At 46.1% G+C, this 27,064-nt stretch overlaps 3 protein-coding genes and 1 pseudogene across 4 annotated transcripts; 3 read left to right on the top strand and 1 right to left on the bottom strand.

Annotated features, from left to right (window-relative positions):
- The first annotated feature begins 7,525 nt into the window (after window positions 1-7,525).
- LOC123424787 (pentatricopeptide repeat-containing protein At2g34400) lies at window positions 7,526-9,921 on the top strand. Its single transcript, XM_045108482.1, has 2 exons — window positions 7,526-8,452; window positions 8,566-9,921. The coding sequence occupies exons 1-2, from the start codon at window positions 7,593-7,595 to the stop codon at window positions 9,512-9,514; spliced, it is 1,809 nt and encodes a 602-aa protein (XP_044964417.1). The 5' UTR covers window positions 7,526-7,592; the 3' UTR covers window positions 9,515-9,921.
- A 107-nt stretch (window positions 9,922-10,028) lies between these two features.
- Window positions 10,029-12,536, top strand: LOC123424796 (annotated as a pseudogene).
- A 252-nt stretch (window positions 12,537-12,788) lies between these two features.
- LOC123424778 (nucleolar MIF4G domain-containing protein 1) lies at window positions 12,789-17,609 on the bottom strand. The gene is made up of 14 exons (XM_045108471.1): window positions 17,507-17,609; window positions 17,338-17,403; window positions 17,137-17,228; window positions 16,364-17,024; window positions 16,169-16,236; window positions 15,961-16,043; window positions 15,234-15,333; window positions 14,961-15,046; window positions 14,791-14,873; window positions 14,467-14,603; window positions 14,202-14,303; window positions 13,820-14,113; window positions 13,604-13,726; window positions 12,789-13,369 (listed from the first exon to the last, which is right to left on the bottom strand). Exons 2-14 carry the CDS (start codon window positions 17,342-17,344, stop codon window positions 12,980-12,982), a joined length of 2,226 nt encoding a protein of 741 aa, XP_044964406.1. The 5' UTR covers window positions 17,345-17,403; window positions 17,507-17,609; the 3' UTR covers window positions 12,789-12,979.
- A 194-nt stretch (window positions 17,610-17,803) lies between these two features.
- LOC123424766 (mediator of DNA damage checkpoint protein 1) lies at window positions 17,804-23,667 on the top strand. Of its 2 annotated transcripts, none has more exons than XM_045108459.1 (9): window positions 17,804-17,991; window positions 18,160-18,229; window positions 18,312-18,962; window positions 19,872-21,931; window positions 22,012-22,281; window positions 22,361-22,441; window positions 23,002-23,113; window positions 23,211-23,277; window positions 23,356-23,667. In XM_045108459.1, exons 2-9 carry the CDS (start codon window positions 18,178-18,180, stop codon window positions 23,450-23,452), a joined length of 3,390 nt encoding a protein of 1,129 aa, XP_044964394.1. In that variant the 5' UTR covers window positions 17,804-17,991; window positions 18,160-18,177; the 3' UTR covers window positions 23,453-23,667. The 2 variants fall into 2 exon arrangements, with proteins under 2 accessions (XP_044964394.1, XP_044964384.1); XM_045108449.1 differs by having other exon boundaries at window positions 19,761-21,931.
- Window positions 23,668-27,064: the final 3,397 nt, after the last annotated feature.

Raw genomic sequence — 27,064 nt, 5'->3', positions numbered from 1 at the left:
ATGCTTATGTGGACCATGCAGGCGTGCGCCACTCCAATGCTGACGTCCGAAGAGATTCGGGTGATACAATGATGCCGCGTACCCATAATTGTTCCGCGTGATGGTTAGTGCGTAATACGCCAAAGGCCTTCTCAGATCACATATCCAAACCCATTAATGTTTTGTTAACTGCGGTGATGATCAATGACCCATTATATGTGGTCCCGTCGTCCCGTCTCGAGGGTGTGTGGCAAGGGCCAAGAATGCCCGGCCACGCCACATCACAATCACATGGGAATACACCCGCTCCACACATCTCATCATGTTCTATTAGTAAAGTTAAAGTAACCGTGTGTCTATAACATCAGAGGAATCCGAGGTATCACCCTTGATGGATTCCAATCGATGTAACCATCAAGGTGACCAGGGAGGAATCACCCTCGATGGTTCACGTTTGAGGGGTTGCACGATAGAGTTGTTATCGGAAGTGGCGAAGGAGGAATCACCCTCCATAAACCACCTCCGGTTAACTACACTACAGAGTTAACATCAGGAGTACATTATGAGGTATCACCCTCGGTACTCGATAGTAGCTTTGTAGAGTCGTACAACTAAGGGATGTGAGATGATGTGACGGGTCATGGCTTGTCGATCAGATGATCGAGTCTTCACCTCGCCGAGTCTTCAACGATGAAGTAAGCGCAACTGGGACTAAGAGCGGTCACTGGGATCACTAATCAACCTATACTAAGCATTTACTATGCAGTAGGGTCCAAAAGCAGTTTAACAAAAACATGTTATGCATTAGAATAGGAGCTATTTACAACAGTTGAAAAATCTAATGCAAGCATGAGAGAGAAAGAATGGGTGATATAGGGATAGTCAAGGGGGCTTTGCTTGCCTTGTTGCTCTACTGCAAAAGGTTGGTCGTCAGTGGCGTAGTCGTACCCGGCAGCAGCGTCAGCCTTGGCATCTATCAGAGAGAAGAGGGGGAAGAAACACTAAATAAAGGCAAGCATATGCAACACGATGCATGACATGGCAATATGCACTGCTAGGGATGAGCTAACACAGTACTGCACGTCATGGACGAAGCGGGAAAATATGTGACGATATTTCCCGGGTCTTTGGCTACTACCGAACATGTGATTTTACCGCCAAAATATCCATGTTCATCATGCTAGGAACATGTGACAGATGAACGGACAGTGTATTCGGATTCGTGGGATTTTTCTAAGCAACTTTCATATATAAATTATTTTTTATCTAACTTATAGATTATTTTATATTAATTTTCAAAGTTTTATTAATATCCTGAATTTAACAGATTTATTTGAAATAAGAAAATCCTTTTATTGTATCAACATGACATCATGATGACATGAAGAGTGAGCAGTGAGTTTGACTGGTCAAACTGACTTGTGGGACCCAGTTGTCATAAACATTGGGGCTAACAGGGTTAAATTTAACTAATTTGACTAATCTAACTACTAAGGCCCCACTTGTCAGTGTCTATTTATTCCATTTAATTTAATTTAATTTAATTAACATGTTAATTAGAGCTATTGACCATGGGCCCATGTGTGAGTGTGTGTGGGCGGTATGGGCCACTCGTTAGTGACTGGGCAGTGCCTAGTCAGTCAATTGATCGTGGTCAACTCGCAATAGGGGCCCCCGGGCCCACTTGCAGTGACCCTGGGGGTGTCCCTAGGTTAGCCAGGTCATCGGTGGCCGGTGGCTCGCCGTCGGTGATGCCAAAATGAGGCGGAGGCTCAGGTGACCGTTGGAAATGCGCCACACGGCCCGTTTGGCGCATGTGAGGGCGCGTTCAAGCATGCGGAGTGAACTGCATCCGATGGGGGTGATGACAGCGTCGGAGATGGTCGGGAACGTCGCCGACATTGAGCAAGGTCGGCGCTGGTGTTCGGGCGACGATGAAAATGGGGCGAGCGCGGGACCAATTGGTCACCGGAGCGTCATCGCGATGAGCTCCCGCGACGACAAGCTTCGGCTTCGGCAGCAGCAGGGGCTAGAGGACGCGTGTGAGCCAACGAAGAAGGGGGGAAGATGAAGGGCCCCGCCACGGATTTTCAGGTGTGCCAAGCGTGCTCGGGAAAGGATCGATGTGGCTTGAATCGATGGCGCGAAAGACAGTGCCCGAGGAGGAAGAAGAGTACGACGACGACGTTGTGATGGCTCCGGCTCAATTTGGTGGTTGTAGCTGACGCAGGGAAGTGTTACAGAGTAGGAGGGCGCGTCCTTAGCCTGGGGGAGCGAAAGTGGGCGCACGGGTGACGACGGCCATGGCGATGGCGCCTCGGCATATCGCGAGGGAGAAGAGAGCGAGCGAGGGGGAGGGAATGGGCGAGCTAGGTTTAGGGTTCAGCGTCCATGGAGGTCGAGGGCGGCCTTATTGCCATCGGAGAGCCGACGGATGGCCACCACGGCGTCGGCCTCGGCCGTTGGCACGCATTGTCGTGCCCACGCCTCCCTTGGTGAACACAGGAGGACGATGGGGGTCCAGGTGGGCTGGGCCGGTTGGTTGGGCTTGTCCCTATGGACTAAGGCCCAACACAGGTGAGCCTTCTTTTTGTCCTCAGTTTCTTTCTAGTTAGTTTTATTTTATTTAGTTTTGCATTTAATTAAAACAATAACTAGCTTTATAAAAATATGGGAGCTTGCCCAATATTACTAAAGTAATATTAGACCTCCCGCGCCAAGACGAAGAAGGCAGCCCGTCGGTGGATTTGCTGCTAGAGAGCTAGGGTGGCTAGGGGAAAATGGGGTCGGACGGCCTAAGAGAGACTGTGATACCAACTGGTGGGCTAGGGGAAGCAGCACGCGGGTGAGGTGCGTGTCCGGTCGGTGTCCGCGGCGACGCAAATGACCCCGTATAATGCCCTGATACGCAAAATAACCGCCAAAATAAGGGTCTCCGCGGAAAATGCTGCTAGACCAGACCCCGCAAATGCGTTCGACCCGTAAACTTTTTTGAGGGGCGTGGCAAAATCCCCTCCCCGACCCGCGAAAACACAAGTTTCCGCCTCGCCTATATGGTGCCCTGTATTCGAGGGAAGCGGTTGGTGGGACGGACATTTCACCTCGCGCCCTTTCCCCACCCCCTTCCACCGTCGTGCCGCCATTGGTTCCCCCAGTCCGTCGCCAGCGATTTCCGCCAAATTTGCGGGGTGAATCGCGCAGTTGGGGTGTCGCTGCCCTCTTCCGCCGAGCCGCTGCAATGGCTCCCTGGATCCGCCAATCCACAATGGCGGGAGAGCCACCGCCGGAGATGGATTTGAGCCTGCGCGAGAAGTTTCTGCTCGAGGATTCATCCGATTCGGATGACGCGGATGTTGAGACGATGCTTCTCACATTTCGCCAGCAGAGTTTGGTGATGGCCCTTGCCGTGAAGGAGTACGAAGACGAGCACCGAAAGAGGCGGGTGGATCGACTGTCGGCCGTCTTTGCATTCCTCGAAATTGCCATCTCGACAACGAGATGCTGATGCGAGACTACTTCGCCGCCAATCCAACATACCAGGCGCACCTCTTTCGGAGAAGGTACCATACGCGCAGATCCCTCTTTGTTAAAATTGTTGAAGCTTGCGAGGCCAGTTGTCGATATTTTACTCAAAGAAGGAATGCAGCGGGCTTGAAGGGATTTAGTGCATACCAGAAAATCTCGGCAGTATGCGGGTAATTTCATACGTCGTTCCGGCTGACTATACTGATGAGTACCTTCGCAATGGGAAATATAGTACAATTGAGTGAGTGCATATGTTTGCCAAAGTGATTGTCCGTGTCTTTGGTCCTGAATATCTTCGGGCATCGAACGAGGAACACACAAAAAATGATGGCATTTAACAAAAGAAGAGGTTGGTATGGCATGCTAGGAAGCATAGATTGTATGCATTGAACTTGAAAAATTGCGTAAAAGCATGACAGGGAATGTATTGTGGCAAGTCTCGTGATGCAACAATTGTGCTAGAGAGCCGTAGCTTCACATGATATATGGATTTGACATTGCTTTTTTTGTATGTCGGGCACTCTAAATGATATCAATGTGTTACAACGGTCTCATTTACTTGCTAGGCTTGCTAGTGTTGGTGCTCCAGCTTGCAACTACACTATAATGGACATAAATACACAAAAGGATACTATCTTGCAGATGATATATACCCTTGTTGGTGCACATTTGTGAAGAGCATCAAAGACACCAAAAGTTGGAAAGAGTCTAAATTCGCAAGGGCACAAGAGGTAGCCCGAAAAGACATTGAAAGAGCATTTGGGGTTTTCCAATTTACGTTTGCCATTGTTTGTGGTCCTGCTCGGTTTTGGGACAAACGATCCTTAAAAAACATCATAACATGCTCTGTTATTCTTCACAATATGGTTCTCGAAGATGAAAGAGGCATGAACTGGAAGTTATTCCATGACAATGTGGGTAGCTGTGTCAAACCAGCTATAGACCCTAACCGAATTAGAGCTTTTCTTCAAACCTACAGGGAGATTTAAAATGCAAACACCCACTGTGAACTTCAGAAGGATCTCATTGAGCAACATTGTCAAAGGGTTGGACAGTAACACATTCCATTTTTCCATTTTATTTTCATTTCATTCATGTGTGATTTGTATACGGGACAAGTTTTGTATTCATGTGTGACATTCATTTAGTTTGCTAGGGTGATTTGAATAATTATTGTACTTTGGATGATTATTGTATTTGTAATATTAACATTTGCACATGATGAGTAATTTTGATTTATGGGGTATTCGGTTTTACGGGTCGACGCGGTGGCGCCCGAGTAGACCCCGCATTGACGACCCGTATAATAGCATCTTCTGTGGATATCTTTTATACGGTTCCGTTTTGAGGGTTTTCCTCTCTTCGCGCCCGCACTAGCCCGCAAAAACCAAATAACTTTGGGAAACACTTATGGTCAGACGTCTGATTCTGTTCCAAATGTGAGACCAAGCTTCTTCCGTTGATTTCTTTCGCATCCCACGGCCGAGAGGCTCCTAAAAAACACCACCTTTTAGGCCCACCCAAAAAATATCAGACCCTATGATTCCCGTAATCTCGCACCTCCCTCCCATAATCTCCTCCCGTTTCCTCGCCCATCAATACAGAGCGTGGCGTTCTCCACCCCGTTGCCCTACGAGCCCATCTCCCCGCCGATCCCTGCCACGACTTATCCTTCTCTTCCACAAGCCAGACTCATCTGGTGCCGCCGCATCGGAGCATCGTGGCCGATGCAGGCACCCTTCATCATGGGTCGTTGTTGTCTAGCATGCTCTTGATTTGTTCATTAGGCCGTACAAGGTTGTGGGTTGTCAATTTGATTTTTGATTCATTACCATGTTTGGTTGTGATTAGTTTTAAATTTTATTTTGATGGTAGTGCTTGCCGGAGTTTGTGGAGATGAAGAGTGTGTCGCCGGCTTGCCGCTGGTAGCAATATGAATCCAACGTAACAACACGCACTGCTCCAATTCCTTTCAGGGTAGCAGTGGTTCTCGTTCACATCACCAGGAGGTGGCTGTAGCAGCTCGCAGCTGCCATATCTGCCCTTCTCGGCAGCAACGGCAACCGACATGGCATACTATAGCGGTAGATCTGATCTTATCCATAGCTAGATGCCCGTCGCCACCGGTTCGACGAGGTTGCACGTCAGCGACCTTCCACGCCTTCGATTTCCATATCTCATGGCGACTATGCATGCCTTCCAAGCAAGGCCACCAATCCCGCCACCCTAGGTACTGATTTGTCTTATTTCTTGTCAATTTCGCAGTTCAAAACTGTACAATATAAAACAATTGATACTCTTAGAAGCAGATTTATCACTCTCTTACCTCCTCCATGACTCATGACGCTTGAGGCTGTAGAGTATATACTCCCTCCGTTTCTAAATATAAGACCTTTTAGAGATTGCACTATAAACTATATACGGATGTCCATAGACATATTTTAGAGTATAGATTCACTCATTTTGCTCCGTATGTAGTCTCCTAGTTGAATCCCTAAAAGGTCTTATATTTTGAAACGGAGGGAGTACATCCCAAGGACGACACAATGAAGAAGATCGAGGGGCTTGGGCAGGGGCACTGCAGCTTCTACCCTTCAGCGCCATGGATCACGCCTTCCATGGATCAGCGCCATGGATGCAATTTGACCTTGCCTGGCAGTAGAATCTTTTCTCTCTTTGTAAACAAACCAAGAATTTATATGAACTAGTGTAACTATGACGAAATATTTTCCTTTTTAATGGAAGTGAAATAATATTTTTTTTGGAAGCAATTCTAGCTAGTTGGTGGAAACATGATTATGATGCTTCCTAAACATGTGAAATATTTTTCGTTTTTGACAAGGTTCCAAGCAGTCGTCTAGTCGATGGAAGCAAGATCGTGATGCTTCTAAAACATGTGAAATATTTTTCCTTCTTAATGACACAAGGTTCGAAGCAATTGTCTAGTCTATGGAAGCAAGATGATGATGCTTCCCAAGCATGTGGAATATTTTTATTTTTTGAGAGAAGAAGGCTTGAATTAGTCGTCTAGTCGATGGAAGCAAGATTGTGATGCTTCCAAAACACGTGGAATATTTTCCTTTTTGACATAAGAATGTTCGAAGCAGTCGTCTAGTCGAAGGAAGCAAGATCATGATGCTTACAAAATTTGTGGAATATTTTTCCTTTTTGTCAAAAGAAGTTTCAAAGAAATTCTCTAGTCGATGCAAGCAAAGATCACGATGCTTCCGAAACATGTGGAACATATTTCTTTTTTTTTTACAGAAGAAGGTTTGAAGTAATTGTCGACGGAAGCAAGATCAGGATGGTTTTGAAACATGTGGAATATTTTTTCGTTTTGACAAAAGATGGTTTGAAGCAATTCTCAAGTATATAGAAGCAAGATCATGATTCTTCTGAAACATGCGAAATATTTTTATTTTGGATGGAAGGATATTTGAAGCAATTCTCTATTTGTTTAGTCGATGGGACAAGATCTTGATGCTTGTGAGACATAATATGCCGACATAAAAAAATTAAAAAATATTGGAGCAGACATCCACCACATAAGCAAATTTTCTAACTAATGGAAACACGGCTAATTACAACAAAAGTACAAGCACATGCATCTGATACAAATTTGGCGTTGCCATGTTGGTTAAAAGTTTTGCTTCCTTTGACGTTGCCATGTTGGTTAAAAGTTTTGCTTCCTGGAAAGCAAGTTTCCTAATATCTACAAGTTGCATCCTAAATCCAAGGATCAAGAATGCATATCCTCAAATAATTTCGTGTAATTAGCAGCCCACTTAACGATGTGATTTGTGGAGGCAATAAATGCTGGATTTTGTAGGTAGGAAATAACTGTCCAAGCTTGTTTTCAGGGGCAGCGCACATACCTGATTAAATCAATCAGAGAGCTCATGACTGGTCTGGTGGGAGGCATGGCATCAGTAGTCTGATGCCTAGCGGTGTCCAATAACTTTTGCGGGTCGGTATTATACGGGGTCTAAGTGGACTTCTTTGCACTTGGAACCAGTTTTTTGATCTGAACAGAACGTTTTCCTGCGCCAGGAAGGAGCAGAGCCCTCCCAAACGTCACCTCACCGGCGATGCCCGGCGTGCCGCCCTTCTCCTCCGCCGTCTCCAAGCTCCACTCGCGATGCCACTCCCTCTCCACCATACAGCAGCTGCACGCCCACCTCCTCCACCACGACCGCCCCATCCCCTACAACCACTTCCTCTCCAAGCTCCTCTCCATCTCCTCCTCCTCTTCCCCCTCCACCGCCGCCGCAGACTACGTCCACCTCCTGCTCACCGCGCACCCTACCCCCACGGCCTTCTCCTTCAACGTGGCCCTCCGCTTCTTCGCGGCCTCCCGCCCACGCACCACCCTCCAGCTCTCCCTCCGCATGCTCCGCGCCGCGCTCCGCCCGGACGCCTACACGCTCCCGTTCCTCCTCCTCGCTGCCGCCCGGTGCCCCGCACCCGCCTTCGCCGCCTCGGCGCACGCGCTCCTGCAGAAGCTCGGACTACACAACCACGATCACACCGTCCACTCCCTCGTCACCATGTACTCCAACCTCGGCCGGCCCCGCGCCGCCCGCAGGGTGTTCGACGGAATCCTCCGCCGGGACGTCGTGTCCTGGAACTCCATGATAAAGGCGTACCAGGCGGCCGGGATGAAGGACGACGCGGCACGCATGTTCCGCGCGATGGTTGCGGAGGGCGCGGTGCCGCCCAACGCGGTGACCGTGGCAGTCGTGCTCGCCGCGTGCAGGGACGCCGGCGACCTGGCGCTCGGCAGGTGGCTGGAGGAGTGGGTGAAATCTGTGGGGATGGAGGTGGGGTCGCTCGTCGGTTCGGCTCTTGTCGGGATGTATGAGAAGTGCGGAGAGATGGCGGAGGCGAGGAGAGTGTTCGATGCCATCGCTCACAAGGATAATGTCGCTTGGAATGCCTTGATTACTGGGCAAGTATCGACAGATAGATCAACTTCGGTCCTCATTTTCAAATAAATATCTAATGAATGTAATCTTATCTGGCCCGCCTGATCATTTGTATATGGTGTTTATGATGATGCAGGTACGCACAGAACGGCATGTCAAAGGAAGCCATTTCCTTATTTCACAGCATGCGGCAAGCAGGGGCACGCCCAGATAAGATAACCTTGGTAGGGGTGCTCTCGGCCTGTGCTGCAGTTGGAGCTCTGGAGCTAGGCACTGAACTCGACCGCTATGCCTTGCAAAGAGGCTTCTACAGCAATGTCTATGTTGGGACTGCTTTAGTGGATATGTACTCAAAGTGTGGAGATCTTACCAGAGCCATACAAGTGTTTGAGAAATTGCCATGCAAGAATGAAGCTTCATGGAATGCCTTGATTTGCGGTCTTGCCTTTAATGGGCGAGGCCAGGAAGCCATTCGGCAGTTTGAACTGATGAGGAAGCAGGAAGGGCTCCGTCCGGACGATATCACTTTCATAGGAGTACTTTCTGCCTGTGTGCATGCAGGGTTGCTGAAAGATGGTCGACGTTGGTTCGATTCCTTGACATCTGAGTTCCAAATCATTCCCAAGATCGAGCACTACTCCTGCATGGTTGATTTATTGGCACGTGCTGGACATTTAGAAGAAGCATGGGATTTCATTGAGAAGATCCCTGGTAAGCCAGATGCAGTGATGTTGGGGGCTTTGCTTGCTGCTTGTCGGAAATGCAAAAATGTTGAGGTCAGTGTTAGGGTCATCAACAAGATCATGCTGCTGGAGCCCTCAAACTCATGGAACTATGTGGTTTCATCCAAGATATATGCAAGCTCAGATAGATTGGATGACTCTGCACGGATGAGAGGGCTGATGAGAGAGAGAGGTGTCAGCAAAATTCCAGGTTGCAGCTGGATTGAGGTTAGCGGCAGAGTTCTTGAATTCTATGCAGGGGATGAACCACAGCATGGTGTGGAGGATATGTATCAACTCCTTGACACGCTTGTTGATGAGATGAGACTGGAGGGATATGTTCCAAATCTTGATCTGGTTTAACACCCAACCAGATGCGGATCAACTTGGTTATTGCAGTCTTACTGAAATTTGCTTTCTGGGTTGGTATTCATGTCAAGGAGGCTGTCATGCGTGAAAGAAAGGAGGCGACTGTTGTTTTTTCTCAAAGGAGCAGAAACATCAGCTGACATGCTGAATATAAATGTCAGACCTCCAAGACGGAACATTGCTTTGCGTTCCTTCTCTATGACTGGATACCAGGATTGAACCAGGTCTATTTTGAATCACCTACCAACAGAGATCTTTGAATTTTGTGGCAGCATGCCAAGTCATGTGCAAAGGTTGGCTGTTTGAGCTCTGTCTATGAAAATACCTGATTCGGTTGTAGCTTCCCTTGAAACTTCCAACGGACGATTTCAGTTCGCTAATGGACTCGATTGGTTTTGCGAGATGTCAGAGCATGCTAGATAACCACGAATACGGAGAACCATAAAGTGTGATATAAATTATTACATTGTATCATATTCTGGCTGAACATATTCATGACTCTAGTCTAAAAGAAAATGAATTGGCACCCGCCTATTGTTGGAGTTTTTGGGAAAATAGCATTCCAGGTGGAGTGCAGATGGGATCCAGAGGAGGTACGCTCGCTCCAACTCAGCATCCATGTACATCTTTTGGGGGTAAACTCTTCAGGTAAGAATGGTGCTGCCCCCCCCCCCCCCCCCCCTAGTTGTCTGTGTAGATCGTAAACTTATCTTTTAAATTTGTTGCAGAGGTCAGGAGCTGGGATATTCTTACTGGCAGTATTATCTTGAATCGGTGACTATGAACAATCAATTCTTCAAAGAATGGATCAAGACAGAACTCTTCCATCAAATACTTCTAGGAACAAATTGAGAATGAAGCTATAATTTTGGGGTATATCATACAATGTATGCCTGCTTCCCACTCTTCACAATCCTGTATAAGTATTTTGTACCGCAAAACAGACAAAGCAACTACCATGGAACGTATGTATCCTGCACAATTCTGCTCGTTTCCAACCATGTGTGATTCTAGAAATCGATAGAATTCCCAGGGAAACCTTCTGGTTAACAATTTTCGAGTTGCTGTTTCAGAGAAGCACCATGCGACATCAGCATCTTCCGTTCGCGCTATAGCCGGGTGTGGTATAGTGTCTATGGTTTGGTTGTAAGTACTGAATTATGGATGTTAAGAGGTTATACTATTTTGTTGTGATATTGGGTTGGTTTATGCCAGCTGCGTGTATTTTTTTTTCACCGAACAAGTTGTACGCGTAATCTTGGACCGCCACTTGTGCCGTCCTGGTGTCTTGGGGACCAGAAATGTGCTGGTGATTCTATTTCCATGGACAATCCGGTATATGCCCATGTCGCTAGGCAGTCGGATCGTTTCCTCAGTGTGGATCATGGTACAGATTCTTGAAGATCATAGCCTCTAGCGTTGATTTCATGCTAACACAAGATGCAAAGATTGGGTCTAAGCAGAAAAGAAAAACACACGGCCGACGAGGCGATGAAAGGACCAAATCTCTTCCATGCAGCAGCCGGTAGTGGGAGCATATGCATATCCCAGGCACGGCACGCATTGCATGGCAGGCTCCTGCCGCAGCGTCCACTTCTATTTTTGGGCATCAGATTCTACCTCATCCGGCGCCCCCCTCCCTCCCAGGTCGACGGAGATTGCCGTAACCAAGACGGATTCCATCCCCCACTCAGAATCCAATCCAACAACAACCTACACCACCTACAACAAAACCCTCAATTCCACCACGCAAGGCAGCACCCAGGCATCAAGGGCTGTTTCTGAAGAAGAAGAAGAAGAAGAAGAAGGAGGAGGAGGAATGGGGGGCGCGGCGTCGAGGCTCGCTGCCCCGATAAAGCACCGGCGGGGGGAGAAGGAGCTGGACAACAGGGTGGCGGAGGCGCTGCGGGAGCGGGCCAAGGCGAGGACGAGGACGTTCCGGTCGGTGAACAGCATCACCATGCGCCTCCCTCGCTTCAAGGACGGCCTCAAGGACATCCGGGACGTCTTCGACCACTACGGTACGGTAAACACGAATGAAAGCCACCATGCCAAGTTTAGCATCTTCCATGGACGGAGCTTGGGAGCCTGCATGCATTTTTTGCAAATTTAAAAAGCGTGACAACCTTCAGACGCCGACTCCAACGGGACCATCGACAACGAGGAGCTGCGGAGCTGCCTGAGCAAGCTCGAGGTGCGCATGTCGGAGAGGGAGTCGGACGACGTGCACCGCTACTGCGACGTCGACAGCCGCAAGGGGATCCAGTTCCAGGAGTTCGTCGTCCTCATCTGCCTCATGTACCTGCTCTTCGGCCCCAACGTCACGCGCCGGGTAAGGCTCGTCTTCCTCCTCCTGCCCGTCTGCAGGAGAGTTCTTCTTCTTGGTATCCATATAGTCTACTGCTGAAGCTCGTTTGTCGCCAGGTTTCCGAGTTCGAGTCGGCCAAGCTCAACTACATCTTCGACGAGCTCATCGACGCCTTCCTCTTCTTCAACAGGGACGGCGACGGCAAGGTCACCAGGAAAGACGTCACCCAGAGGATGAACGAGGAGTGTGACCGGGAGAGGACGCCCGCCCACATAACCACGCAGCTATTCAGTCAGTACCTCTTGCTGCGTGTGCTTGACCCCTCTGTTTCTCATGCACATAAACAAGATAAGTCATGTGAAATTCAAAACAGAACCAAAGTGTAATGTGTTTGTGTATGTACCTTTGTTGCAGAGGAGATGGACCTGAACAAGAACGGCAAGGTGAACCTCAAGGAGTTCCTCTTCTCCATGATCAGATGGGCGGGGCTCGAGCCCGAAGAAGATGATGAAAGCAATGACATTTCCCCCTAGTGTACTTAGGCTTCTTCTCCTCATCAGCTTGCCAAAATGTGACCAATCAGCATTTGCAAGTTAATCATACAAAGTGCCATCTGTTATGGCATCATTAGTTAACTTCAAATGTTCACGGCAGATGGAGCTTCATGTATACAGAACAGACAGTATAGTGGCCAAGAGATTGTACTCCCTCCGTTTCTTTTTAGTCCGCATATAAGATTTGGTCAAAGTCAAACTTCATAAACTTTAACTAAATTTATAGAATAGAATATCAACATTTATAATATTGAATCAATATTAGTAGATGCACCATAATATTAATTTTCATAGCATATAGGTTTAGTATTATAGATGTTGATATCTTTTGATATATATTTGGTCAAACTTTGTATCACTTGACTTTGACCAAATCTTATATGCAGACTAAAAAAAACAGAGGGAGTATCTCAAAAGTTCGGATAGTAATAATAATCATTGATTTCCTGGAACACTACAAATTTGCATCATCAATTCAAAGAAACCATTCTCATGTAGTGTACAAAATCGATCTGTCTACATTTCCTCAGAATACCAAACAAAACTGAGAGCCCTCGTGTCACGTAGCCGAGACGTGGAAGACACACGACGGGCATATTACATCAAAATTCCAGCAGAGTTATCAAGCGCCTTCTTGGCGATCTTGAATTTGCCAGACAACTCCTTCCCTGCGTCCTTGGCGATCACATGCTGTCTGATGAACATCACGATTCCATCTCTCAAGAGCTCGAGCTCTGGGTTCCCGGCGATACGGGTGAAGACGTTCCACATAAGCGAGTCTTCTTTCTGCATCAAGGTCTCAAACATCATCCGGAAATGCATGATTTTTTTCGGGGTCATCTCCACAGGGTTTGCCAGGTTGACAACCTTCAGTGTTGCCAGCGACAAGGAGAAGCTTGCGAGCATCTCTGCAACTAGTTTTGCCAGGTTCATGGACCGATTCAACTCCATCTCATCTAGCTCCTTAAAACGGTCCCAGATGCAGTACTGCAATGACACCAAAATGAAACAGGAATACACAAATGTTAAAATTGACACAAGTCCGATATCAATTTATCTTCATCCACACATGTTTCACCTAGAGTATTAAATATCTAATGTATATGTTAAGAAAAAGGTATACTTGCTCTGCAAACGAAACAATAAATCACTAACTTGTGAGGCAGAATACCTTTACTGTAGTCTGCAGACATGGAGAATGATAAGAATACAATGTCATACCTGTAAACTGAACTTATGATTCTTATCATGGCTGCATAGCTTCGAGGCGAGGACTGTGTAATATTTATTGAAAGTCTTTTCTTGCAGACAACAGTCAACAATGACTCTCATAATTTCTCGATCCTGCACAGCAATAGAGAAAAAAAAATTAACTAATATTGATTGACACATGCACACGCAGAAAACAGCATCTTACAGGAAATAAACAATGCAGACCTGCTTCCCAGATAGGTCCAGCCTCAGGATCTTGTCAAAAGCATCTACATAGTCTTCAGCGCTCATTATGATGCAAAATATAGCTCTTCGTATATCAGTGTTCATCCGCTGGGAAGCTGCAAGCTGAACCAGTTTCTGTGCCTCTACAACCTCCTTGCTGATAGCTGCTGCAACATCTTCAACATTGCTTGCTGTGGAAGATGCATCCCCTGACAACCACCATTGCCCTTTCTTCTCAGGATCCAACAGCTTGCTCCACTTTAGCCCGCGCAAGAGGATATCTTCTGACTTCAGCTGCAGGCAAGTAAAAACAGAACAAAATATTAAATGAGCAGGAAAAGGTTTCTGTTCAGGCGTCGGGAGATGAAGTCCTGGTACAAACCTTTTGAAGCCACTTTTTTACACGGGCATGCTGTGAAGGATCCTCTTTGGATCTTTTCTTGTTGTTCTTAATGTCACATATGGTCTCAAGCATAAACTCCATCTGCATGGCAAGTTAAACCAGATAGCAAACTCAAAACCACTCTGATATGAATTACTTCCTCCGTCCCTAAATATAAGTCTTTTTAGGGATTTCACTAAGGGACTACATATTTAGGAACGGAGGGAGTATTTCTTAAACAGGCGGGTAAAACAAGGCAACTCACTCGTTTACTATGTAGATCTGCTTTTCCATCTTCTCGTCCAGCTGAGCACAATTTTGACTGCCTTACCGAGTTCTGAATGCTGAGTACAAAATCTTTCATTGCACCCGGGTCATCTCCCCGCAGCTTCATTCCACAGCCTGTCCACAAAGATAAAAACATATCCCGAATTTCACTCAGAAACAGAATTAACATGGGATGGTTCTCTGACAGATTAACAGTAATGATGGTTCAATAAGAGAGTTCACTATTATTTTGGTGCAAGATGAGTAAGGCATTGCAAACGGGGTTTTTTCAGCATGGAAAGACATTATAAATGCTACATACACTGCAGGATGGTTAACACTGTTGAGACATCCAGCTCTGTCAAGCGCTCACTCAGCACTGAGAGAAGATCATACACAAGATCGCTGCAACAATAAACAAAATCATCAGAACATACTCTGACATGTTTCTATAAAAACGAGCACGCTGTAGGTTCCATTCAGACCACAGACCTTGCAATGACGTCGAATATGCACAAATAAGAGAAAAGCAACATAAGATTTCTCACTGATAACCCATCGTCTTTTGAGTACTCATCCTGTCACCAAGGGGCGAAAAACTAACATAAGAAAAATAGAAATAAACTGGAAACCTCAAAAGATAAACATGATTTAAGTATCCTGAAACAAAGCAGATACATAGCAAAGCAGAAGGCATGAAGATATATTTAGGTAGACAGAGACATGTAAAAGGTCCTTTTGTTATCTTAATCAGAATAGTCATACCTCAAAAGACTTGGCAAGAGAGGAAAGGATTTTGGCACTGAAGTCCATACCAACCAAGCATGTCATACCAGCAATAAAGGCTGCAAATACAGCAGCATATCTGCACAAATGAAACAACATATTTCATTAATTTAGTTCAGTCCACCAACCTCCTACCTTAGTAGAGCACCATACCAAAAAGAAACGCCGGTTTGACTAAAAAAGTACCTATCTTTGTTATTTGACTGGCAAAGTTTGGAAAACATTACAGGTCTCAAAGATGTACTAATAAGTATCATTACTGAATTAAAATCCTACAGATGGGCAAAACGCATGGACCACAGAAAAAATCTATGGCAAGAATAACTTTGAGAAGTAAAAGAACAAGCCTTCCATTTTCAGAAACATAATCTCTCTTGAGCACTAAGACCATCAGTCAGGTCATCAAGTGAAACAAATATCTAAGAGAAGTAAAAGAACACCATGCCAGGATAGTATCAGACTTAAAACAGAACCGTAGAATGTCCCAAATGAGAACTTTAGGATATCAATTCTTTCCATTTTATCATCTTGCCTACACATGTGTCTTAAGGTTGATTCCTCGAACCCATCCTAAATTGATTATTCAGAATCATTTTGTTGAAGTTTTCAATAAATATTGGAAATTCTAAGCTGTGAGAATAAAAAAGAAAATACACCGTACTAACATAATAACCAAATAAATATGACGATACGGAAGATCCTTAACTGTTCATTGCCACGAGGTCCCCGGGAACAACTTGCCAAAACTTCATCACCAATTAACTGACAGCCAACACCTCGGGGAACCGACTGGAAAGATAAATAGGAATAGAACCAGGAGTACTAAGTCATTAATCAAGCTAAAATAAAAGATCTGAAAGACGTTTGCCAACATAGTATCAGAAGGACAAAAAGGGGATGATATAGAACTATACGCGAAATATTGCAGCAACTTCCTGAGTAATAGACTCCACATTGGACTCTGAAAGCCTGTTTAGAAGTCCTGATGTATACAGGAAATGAAACCATCCATGAGAATATGCTTCCAAACAAAATGGATAGAAATGACAAGGAAATCAGAAATGTGTTGCACAAAACTAAAAAAAAAAGGATAGAGTTGGAAGTCACACCTCTCACTCTCCGGCGTAGCAGGGAGATTTCTTCTGATTCTGAACTAGAAATGGCACGGAGACTAGGAGGTACATACTTTGCCTTTGACACCGGGGGTGTTTCAACCACATTAGGCTCTTCATCCTCAGATTCGTGGATTGATACATCACTTTCTTCAGCCATTTCCACACCTCCACCACCTGGTTCCTCCGAAGCATCGTCCTTCACTTTCTTACTTTTCCGCTTCTTTTTCTTCTTGTGTACCTTACTATCATCCGCTACTTTCCCACTGTCCTCCTCCATGGCATCATCCTTCACATTCTTATTTTTCCTGCTCCGTTTCTTCTTTTCTGGTTTAGCATCTTTTGTTTCACCATCCGAAGCATAGTCGCCGCCAAATCCGAGGTCCCCAAAAAGATCATCCATACCATCATCCGGACCTCCCAGCTTTCCTTTCTTCACCCTGAGCTTTTTTGCAAGCTTCCTCTCCATCTCCAGATCCTCCTCTCTGCCCACAGCAGCACCACCCATCTCCATTTCAAGATACTCCTGGAATTTGGACTTGGACTTGTGGCTATCCTCAGGCTCCCTCCTCCTCTTCTTGGGTTCTTTCTTTGGTTTTGCCTCCTCTGCCGGACTCGGTTCCACGGACACCATTGCCGTCTTCTTACTCTTGCCACCCTAAATCAAGATATTTATACACTTCAGAATTTAAATACTGAAGCTACCAGGACAACAGTTTCATCTTTTTGTGTACTTCTTTTATTCTTCTAAAAGATTTCGGTGGGTTCACCTGGTGCTGAACCCAAGAGAGAAACCGCTGCTTGTGCTTCTCCGATCTCGCTTCCTTCCGCTTCTCCTTGCGAGACTTCTGCTCTCCGTTCCCTGAGTAAAAGGAAAAAAAATAAATACCGACAGAACAGACGGCGCTGTAAATTCACCACACAGGCCGCGCACAGATTAGAGCTCAACAACACCGGCAAGAGATTTTTACCAGTCATGATTTTTCCTCCAGTCTGATTCCGCGCTCCTCCCCTCCTCGCTCGCTACTCAAACAGAACTGGTAAAACAACCACAAAGCATCACCCATCTATTTTGCACTTGTGTGTACGCGCACGCGGTTGAATGTTAACAATGCAAGCGGAGAGAGAGGTGTATTCTACCTGGGCGGATTCCAGTCACTGGAGGCGGCAGAGGCGAGCGGCCGCGGCGGCACGGGGGCAGCGCGTCTCCGACGGCGGCGGCGGTGGAAGAAACCCTTCTTCTGTTCGGGCAAGGGTTGTGGCTTTTTGCAGGTAAGCCCCCGAACCCTCTCCTAGTATCCACCCAGCCCCCCGCCAGAGGCCACGACCACTATCTGACCGTTGCTTGGAAAGCGGACGGCCGCGATCCCTTCCGTCGCCTCAGCGGGCGCGAGTTTCGGCCGTTCTCCCGCTCACAGAAGCGAAGCGGCGCCGGCATAATCTGACACTCCGACTCCGCCACCGTATCCCCCGGGAAGAGAGAAAAAAGCCCGCATTTTTTATCGCCGGATCCCCCGTCCCCTTCCTCTTCACCCACCGCGCCATCTCCAGGAACCGTCGCGGAGGCGCCGCCGCTCGTGGAGTCAGGCCCGGCCACGCCCCCGCAGATCTCCGACCAACCCCTGGTACGGCGGTTGTTTTCTTTATTGTTCCCGCGGTTCTTTCCCCAAATGTGTGCCCCCCATCTGTCTTTTCTGTTTTTTTTTTCTTATTATTATTATGATGATGTATGTTATTAAACTGCTGAGGGTTTAGGGTTCGTGTTGATTGGCGAGGTGCGTGTGCGTTTGCAGATTCGCGGCTGTGTCGCCATGGACGGCGGGGAGACCCAGGTCGTGGACGACGGAGGGACGCCGCCGCTGGGTGAGTCTCCTGGTTCTTTTCTTTTCGTCGGCGGTTGGTGTAAATGTGCTGCTGACCTTAGGTTTGCGGCGGCTGTGGATAGGGTCTCCGGTTAGCTCCGGCGACACGACCCAGAGCGGGGGCGAGGAGGATGGCAACGGTCTGCGATTAGGGTCTCCAGTTAGCTCCGGCGACACGACGCAGAGCGGGGGCGAGGAGGACGGCGGCGTGCTGTATGGCGAGACGCAGCCGCTGGACGAGGACGACGAGGAGACCGAGGCGGTTGAAGAATTTGAGGGGGAGGGGGAGGAGAGGATGTCTGATGACACACAGGTGGTGGAGGACTCAGAGGATGATGCCGGTGGCTTCGCTGGGCAGACACAGGCAGTAGAGGAGGAAGAGGAAGATGGTGGCAGCACGGAGGATGAAGCCGGTGATGGTGATAGGACCCAGTTGGTTGAAGAATGCGAGGTTGAGGATGGTGGGAGTGGCGAGACGCAGTTGGCCGAGGAATGCCAGGAAGAGGAGAGAGAAAATGATAGCAGCGACGATGAGGCTGCTGTTCAACGGGGGACGACCCAGTTGGTTGAAGATTCGGATAAAGAGATGGGTGGTGATGGTGATGATGAGTTGAGCCAGGGCACTCAAGTGCAAAGTGACGACGAGGGCCTGCCAAATAATGAGGGAGATGTGAAGGATTATGCCGAGGATTCGGTTGATTCTGATGCTTCCACGGAAGAAGAGGGTGCCACAGGTTAGTTATCACTGGCTAACTTTGCCTTTCTACTCTAACTCAACTAAAAAATGTGGTCTCCTAACACTACCTTGGTCCCATTACGTTTTTGTTCCTTATGTTAGTTATGTCCTGGCAAAGATGTGATTAAGCTTTAGGTCTCTTGCAGAAACCCATGATTTTTCCTTGTTGCTGCAAGAGAAGTAACATAAAAAAAATTGTCGTTAGTAAATAAAAAATGTTTTTAATACCTCTAGTTTCACATGATAAAGAATTGCACGCTTTCATTGGTTTAACCTTACTTGACCGAGATCTTGTATATGCTTGTATCTAATAGTTCTAACTACTCCAAGGGTAATGCAAGTATCAGCAATTAGGCACACCATTTCTTGAGTACACATGAATGTTTTTGGACACACAATGTAATGTGGTAATGATCTACTTGAATATGGTTTTCTCTGGCTTTTCATCCAGAAATTTTCCATATTGAAAAATTCTAGCCCTATAGGTATACATATGCGATTTTCTGTGGAAAGCATGCTAAGTCCATGTTCATCCTTATATCGTAAATGAAGGCTTGTAGATCGGTAGTGTATTTTGTTGTTCTTAGTTCAATACAGATACAGATGCCTTGATGTTACGCAAATCTGATACTCAATATATCCCTTGGTCGTCAAAATATATTTTCCTTAATTATAACATGAAAAACATTGTTGCTCATGTCTTAACCTTAGTTTCCCTAATAAAATTGTAGCATAAACTGAAGCCTATTTGTTTTTCTAATGTGCTTCCTGTGACGAGCGCGTGATCTTTCCACAGTCAAAAGTTTGGAACAAGGGAAAAGGCATGCTTCGACCAATGGAACATTTCTCCGGACGGAAATTGTAGACAACTCTACCTCATGTAATGCGTCCTTTGGTGATTGCCCAGGTCGTAGGATTGATGACGGGTCTTTTGGGTATGTACAGAGCCATGAAAAAGATGGGAGTAAAAGCAAAGGCAGGTGCTCAACAGCAAAGAAGCTTTTTGCTGACACAACGAACGAACAGAAGGAAATCAAGAGCAGGTGTTTTAGTGGACTAAGCTATCTCGGATCACAGGAGCCTGGTGAGCTATCTCAAGCAAATGCTTTGGACGTTGTGGAGGGGTTGATCTCAATTCATGGCGGCATATCGTCTCAAGAACCATCACCAAAAAAATTAGAAAAAGCAAAGCCACCTGTTTCAGTTAAGATGGGAACTTTACTATTGGCTGAGAAGGTTGACCGGCGTAGAAGTTCCAGTGGAAAAGCAGAAGTCTTTGCATGGGTGGATAGTCGCGAGGATGATGGCGGAGGTGATTTTTTCAGGAAAAACAAGGATATCTTGTTGCACCAATCAGCTGGCAGAGGGAAATCAAAAATTCCCAGGCCAAAGAAATGCTCCACAAAAATTGCACCTCCTGACAAGAAAATAATAGAGGGGCGCAAAAGGAGAACGAGGTCCAAACTTTGTGAGAAGACTGAAACTTTACCTTCATCGGATTCGAGACTACTCAAAAGTGAGGTGAAGAGTAAGAGGGCTTCTGGAAAAAGGACTGAGAAAAAGCTTTTGAAAGACTTGGATGATCATCTATCGACTGCCAAACCTATTGAAAGACAGCAGGAAAAGGTCAGTGTGGATTTGCATGATGTTGGTCAGGATACTCAAATGGCTGTTGAAGCTATAGAAGCACTGGCACAAAGTTCCCCTGCTGAAAACTTGTCAGCCAGAGTTGAACCTCCAGTGAAGAGAGATCTGAGAGTTGGATCTAAAGTAGAAAAAGGTAACCCAAAGAGTGGCCCTCCTAGAAAGAGAACCAGCAGCGTCCAGGAAGGTGTCACGACACGTTCTAAAAGAATAAAAGTAACTGAGATGAACCACAAGCCTCAGAAAGGACAGGGAGGAATAGAAATGCGACATAATTTAGAAGATTGTGCAACAAAGACGAAACATAAGCAGGCAAAGCCAGTACCACAGAAGAATAAAGTTGCAAACATTGTTGATGGAAATAGTTATGACAGTACACCTGTTGTTCGTCGAACAAGGCACACTGGTAGAAATAACCTCTATGAGTCTCCCGAGTTATGTTCTAATAAGAACTTGAAGAAGGCCACTGTTGCAGATGTAAGAAATAATCATAGCGAACATGGACTTGAGAGACCGGTGATTAGTGAGAGAACCGCAGAATATGGTTCAGATTCTATGTTCAAAGAAAACACAGAAATTGCATGTGCAAATAATGCTCAGGGTCTTCAGCCAAGTACTGATGCAAGCATACAGCATACCAGTGCAAATGTTGCTCAGAACCTTGAACCATTAAGAGATGAACCAACAACTCATGTCTTCCGCAGAGAGCCCTCATCTCACCCCAAACAGAGAAGAACACCTACTGCAGTGGTACAGGCAAAGGCTCCTGCAGTTACCGAGGCTGCTACAGGTCATGATATGCAACCAGAAGTGACAAGGCCATCCAAGAAAAGACGGATTTTTATTAGGAGTTCAGAACTGCTAACGTATGCAAGGAGGGAGCGCTCCGATTGCAGATCAAATTGTTTGCTGTCTAGTATTCTCACACAATCATCAGCTGCTTCTCCTGTTCTTGATTCTTCATCTGGAGTTAACAGCAAAACTTCTGGTGTTAGTAGCTCTGATCAGCGACAAAAGAAACCATCTGGTGTTAAGGATGCAGGAAACTCACCAAAATGTAACTCTCCGGTCCCGTGTAGTGGCCTGAAAACACCTTCTAAAGTGGTAAGCAAATTGTCACCTACTTTCAGTCCTCTAAATCCATCAAAAGCTTCAAGTAGGAGCCTGTTGAAACCCTCTATTGCCAGAGAGCTGCTGGAGTTAGATCCTGAAAATGCTCTACCAAGTCGATACCGAAAGGATTCTAGAAGAAAAGATATGACCAGTTGCAGTATTATTTTTAGCCATCATTTGGATGAGGATGTGATCAAGCGTCAGAAGAAGGTAACTACTATGTTTCTGTGGTGGTGCATTCTAGTCATTAATTATTCGAAATGAGGTATAATTGTAATGCTATGTTGTAGATCTTGGCACGCTTAGGAGCCCATGAAGCATATTCCGTTGCAGATGCAACACATTTTGTGGCGGATGGTTTTTACCGCACAAAGAATATGCTAGAGGCAGTTACACGTGGCAAACTGGTAGTGACATCAATGTGGCTTGAAAGTTGTGGAGCAGCAGGCTGTTTTGTAAACGATAAGAAGTATATTCTGAGGGATGCCAAAAAGGAAAAGGAGATGGGTTTCAGCATGCCTATATCACTGGCCTCAGCTTGCAAGAGTCCTCTGCTGTTGGTAAAGTGAACTGTACAATTTTCTTTTGCCTCAGTCTTTCCTAGATCGTTTTCTAATTATATTTATTAAAAAAATGCAGGGGAAAAGAGTGTTTGTGACACAAAATGTGAAGCCAAGTCGAGAGGTGGTGACTAGCTTGGTTTCCGCATCTTCTGGGCAGGTTATTGCCATATATTTTTTTGAAAAGTACTTAATGTTGTTTGTGCTTAAATGGCATGTTTATATTGGCTGGATGATATCTAGAATCAGATGTATAAGATCTGCTTGGAACCATTTCCTAATGTCAATTTTGCAAGTCTGTTAGTAATGTCACGTGAAAACCAATAAACCTATACTGTTCGTGAATAAAGCCGTCAAAAAATATTAGCAGGATATCAGGCCAAATGGTTGATTAATCTTTTCGTACAAAGGAAGATTATATTTACTTATTTAGGTACTCTGGTTTTAGGATTCATGAAGTTACGCAAACTGCAGATTAGTTTTACTTATTTATTGAGGTACTCTGGTTTTAGGGTTCATTAAGTTCCACAAAACTGCAGAATATTTTTACTTATTTAGGTACTCTGTTTGTATGAACTTGTTTTTTACGTTTTTTTACCACACTCCCATATTTGCTGTGGGATCTAACTTCTCAGGATCAAGCATCCTGCTGCTTGCCACAAAGTTGTTGATTTGCAGAAAGATGCAGTTCTGTCCTTTAACTTTGTGGATTGTGTACAGCCATTGGAGAGGATGGGTAGGTCCATAAGGAAGGAAAAGGAAGCAGCAGATGACCTACTTGTCATCTCATGTGAAGAGGACTATCAAACATGCGCTCCCCTCGTTGAGAAAGGTTGTGATTAGTTATATTGCATATCTCACTCTGCTCCATATTTTGTCGTCCAGAATCAGAATCTGGACTGCCAGCTTATGTAAAGATGTACCTGCAGGCATTGATGTTTTCGATGTGGAGCTTCTGCTGAACGGTATAGTCACCCAGAAGCTCGATTACGAGAGGTCTGTTTCAAACAATGTAAACTTGAATTTTTCCCTTGATAGATAGACCAATGTCGTTGTTTGTTGATCTGCATGCAGGCACCGCCTTTTCTTGGACCGTGTGAAGCAGACCCGCTCGACGAGGTGGCTGAAAGACGGCGCCCACGGGCAGTTTGTGCCCGTATCAAAGAGTTGATACCATACCAGTGTAAATGTATGGTGTGCTGTGGCCGATGCCTGTTTTATGCCCATCCTCAAGTTCTAGCTCTGTCGTGTGATTAAAATCTGTAATTTGTAGGGTGTTTATATGTGTCTCTGTTGCTTTAAACCTCTGTTTGCATGCATCTTGGTCACGCTTGCAGCTGATCATGAGTTATGATGGCCAGTTTCTAATGGCTGCTTTGATCCTCCTTTCTTAATACTCCCTTTGATTTTATTTACTCTGCAGATTAGCTTTGACCTAAGTCAAAAGTTATAAAGTTTGACTACATTTATAAAAAGTAATTTAAATTGTCAAAATAAAATACATATATGGTACCCCTTCATTTTATAATGTAATGCGCCTGTGCTTTTCGAGATCTAAGTTTAACCATAAATATAACAAACGAGACCGATTATGGTGGAGGCAAAAATTATGCCATTGAACTACATTATGTAATGGAGGGAGTATGAAAGTATATTGAATGATGATTGACTTGGTATTGTGAATGTTTTTTTACATAATCTTAGTCAAAGTTTAGAAAGTTTAACCCGAGATGAATCTAATATGCTAAGTAAACAGAAACGGAGGGAGTGGTGATTATGGTGAAGTGGTGAACGGAAACACTCACTGATAATTCATTTATCTTGATGTTTCCATTGATACCTAATCAATAAGGAAGCTGATAATTCCATCCATTTTTGTTGAGGCAGATACATGCCATTTTTTAATCTTTTTTGAAAGTTACATTTCTATAATCTTATTATCATTTTCTGGTCTTGTTGTCTGGAACCTATAAGTCCTTGTTCGGTTAGGGCATCTTTAACGTCAACCCATAAATTAAACAGTGCATCCGTTCGTGAACAAAGGGGTCAGTCCATAGACACCGATGCGGAAGCCGGCAATCCAAAACTAACCGCATATGTTTGGTTGCATTTCGGTAGAAATATAATAAAATTGAACAAATTTGATGCACATTTAAACAACCTGGAAGACATTTATTCACATTTGCATAACGTCTATATAAAACCGGATGATTTTTGACATATTTAAACTAGACCAGACTCTAAGCCTAGTTTAAATGGCCGCCGACGCCCGTTCCCCATGTTCGGCACGCCATCGGTCGTGGGAACTAAATCTTCGCATCCGCCTGTGCAGCCTGCTTCCGCCTAGTCGGCCGATGATGTTGAGCCCGCCAAGCTTGGTTTCAACGGGAGAGGATGAGCGGTGGCTTTTCTGGGACCCAAGCACCGCCGACCTCTCATGCGCTACTCTTCCTTGTTGTCGATGGCGCCCGCGGACATGCCGACTTCGCGGTCGTGGTGGCGGAGCTGGCGGCCTCGTCCTCGCTCTTGCCGCACACTTCATCCATTGCCTCGTCGATCTCCCCGAAGGCGGCTTCTAATTTCGCCTGACGGATGCGGTATGGCGAGCGATCACGACAGATGTCGCGGGATAGGACTCAAACAATGCCTCCTGCTCGAGCACATCCATGTCCGGCTTGATGGCCATGCCAGCGGCAAGTTGCTCCTCTACGCGTCGGTGATCATCGTGGAGGTGGACGTTGTACTCCTAGTCGGCATGCGCGTGCTGGAATGTGGCATGCCGCTCTTCCAACACCATCTTGGTGTAATGAGCACGGGCCTAGCCGATGGTGATGTCGACATTGGCCAGTCAGGGCATGGATGTCGGCTCGTCGCTGGCCGCCTCTTTCATTTGGTGGTCGCATCACTGGCATCCGTCTGCCTGCGAGCTGATTGCAATGGCGGCAATCTCCTCCTTCTGCTCTGACGAGAGGTTATTCCAGATGGCTTTGGAGCTCGAGGAGGCCATGGTAGGAGTGGTGCATAGAGGACAAGGGGAGCGGAGGATGTTGGATGCGGCTATGGCCGGGCCCGGGGTTCAAATAACGGGCGGATGGCAGGGCAACCGACAAGGTGGTTAATGGTGGGCGGCAGACGGATGGACGGATGGCGCTGGAGCATGCTCCTTGGCATCTGCACATGTTTGATGTAGGTATGTGGATGGACGGGTTGTCGTTTAAATGTGGAGCAGTCGCATGCACCAGGAAGCGACACAAGCCATGCTCTTAAATGGAGTGCCACTTCAATGCCAGAGCAACATGAAAGTTGCACCACTCTGAGTGGCATGAATGCGACACTGGTGCAATGGAGCGGCACTAATTGCTTTGGATGGGAAAAGGTGCGGACCAGGGAGAGTTTTTCGGCACGCCAGGTTTGTCGGACGCATGCGTGCAAGTGGTACGGACTCCTGCAAAGCCCTTCAATTTCCTTCCAATTTGCGAGAAAAAAGTGTTTGGGCCGGTTGATGGACCAATACAGGACCGTGTTGGATGACAAAACACGTCTGGACCGGACGGTTGCAGACAGTTTGAGGGTCGGTGTTAAAGATGCCCTTGCACGTCTTCTTAAAGGGGTTGGAGAGGATTGAAGGGGGCTTCAACTTGTAGATTTAATTCCCCTCAATCCAGAGGCAGACCCAGGCAGCCAGGGCCTCGGCCTGGGGCGCGGTGATGGGTTTCTTCGTTAATTGTAGCAAAATGTCTACTGTAGCATACCGTATTACAGTGTAGCCATACAACTTGCGTGGGATGTGGTCTGGTTCTAGCTCTGCTACTGCCTTAATCCATGCCCTTCGCCGGAATTCCCCGTCAATCGAACATGGCCATAAAGTTATCTCCTGAACAAAAACTATACCACTCGGGACTGCATGGAGGAACTAAGGATGCAGTTGAAAGCACAATTGCTCCCTGGGTAGTTTTGATAATTGATCACAACATATGCATCATTAGACTAATAAGTTTATCCAAGTATATTTCAGAAAAGTTCAAAAGATGCTTTGGCTAAAGGCTTATGCGAAGATGTCCCTTGATGCAAGAAAGAAATAGGATTGGCTCAAGCTTCAAGCTAGAAGACTCTTCATTTTATATTTGTGAGAAATCACTTTTGAGTCCATAGGAAAGCCAATACTATTAAAAGGGGATGCGGTATTAAAATGAACCGGTTGCTCAAGTGCTCTATGTTAGCCACCAAAATACTCAATCATTTTCCCCACATAACCATTTTGTCCAAAACCACACACTCAAAATCGGTGCCACCAAGTTTTCCATTTCGTCCTCACCGAGTTTTGATCTCAGACAGAACCCTAGCCATTCCCACCAAATCGGTGCAACCGAAACCATATCGGTGCTACCGAGCTTGGGTGACCAACTTTCGGTTGCCTCGGTACACAGAATCGGAATTTCCGAGTTTGAGTATCGGTGTCACCGACTTTGCCCATGTGACCGTTAGTCACTTTTTCGGTGCCACCAAGTTGTGTATATCTGTCTCACTGAGATTCAAAAGTTGCTGCCTTTAGGGCATGTCGGTACCACCAAGTTTTCCACTTCGGTGTCACCGAGTTTTCCACTTTGGGTGTAACAGTTGGATTTTGTGTGCTGCCTATATATACCCCTTCACCCACCTCTCATTCGTGGGATAAGCACTTGGAACACACACTTCATTGCCAGATTCATTTTTCTGAGAGAGAGCCACCTACTCATGTGTTGAGACCAAGATATTCCATTCCAATCATTTGAAACTTGATCTC

Source organism: Hordeum vulgare, chromosome 1H (assembly GCF_904849725.1).
Source record: "Hordeum vulgare subsp. vulgare chromosome 1H, MorexV3_pseudomolecules_assembly, whole genome shotgun sequence".
NCBI classification, from domain to species: Eukaryota; Viridiplantae; Streptophyta; class Magnoliopsida; order Poales; family Poaceae; genus Hordeum; species Hordeum vulgare.
Note: the sequence above shows the minus strand (reverse complement) of the source record. Positions and strands in the feature narration are given on the sequence as shown.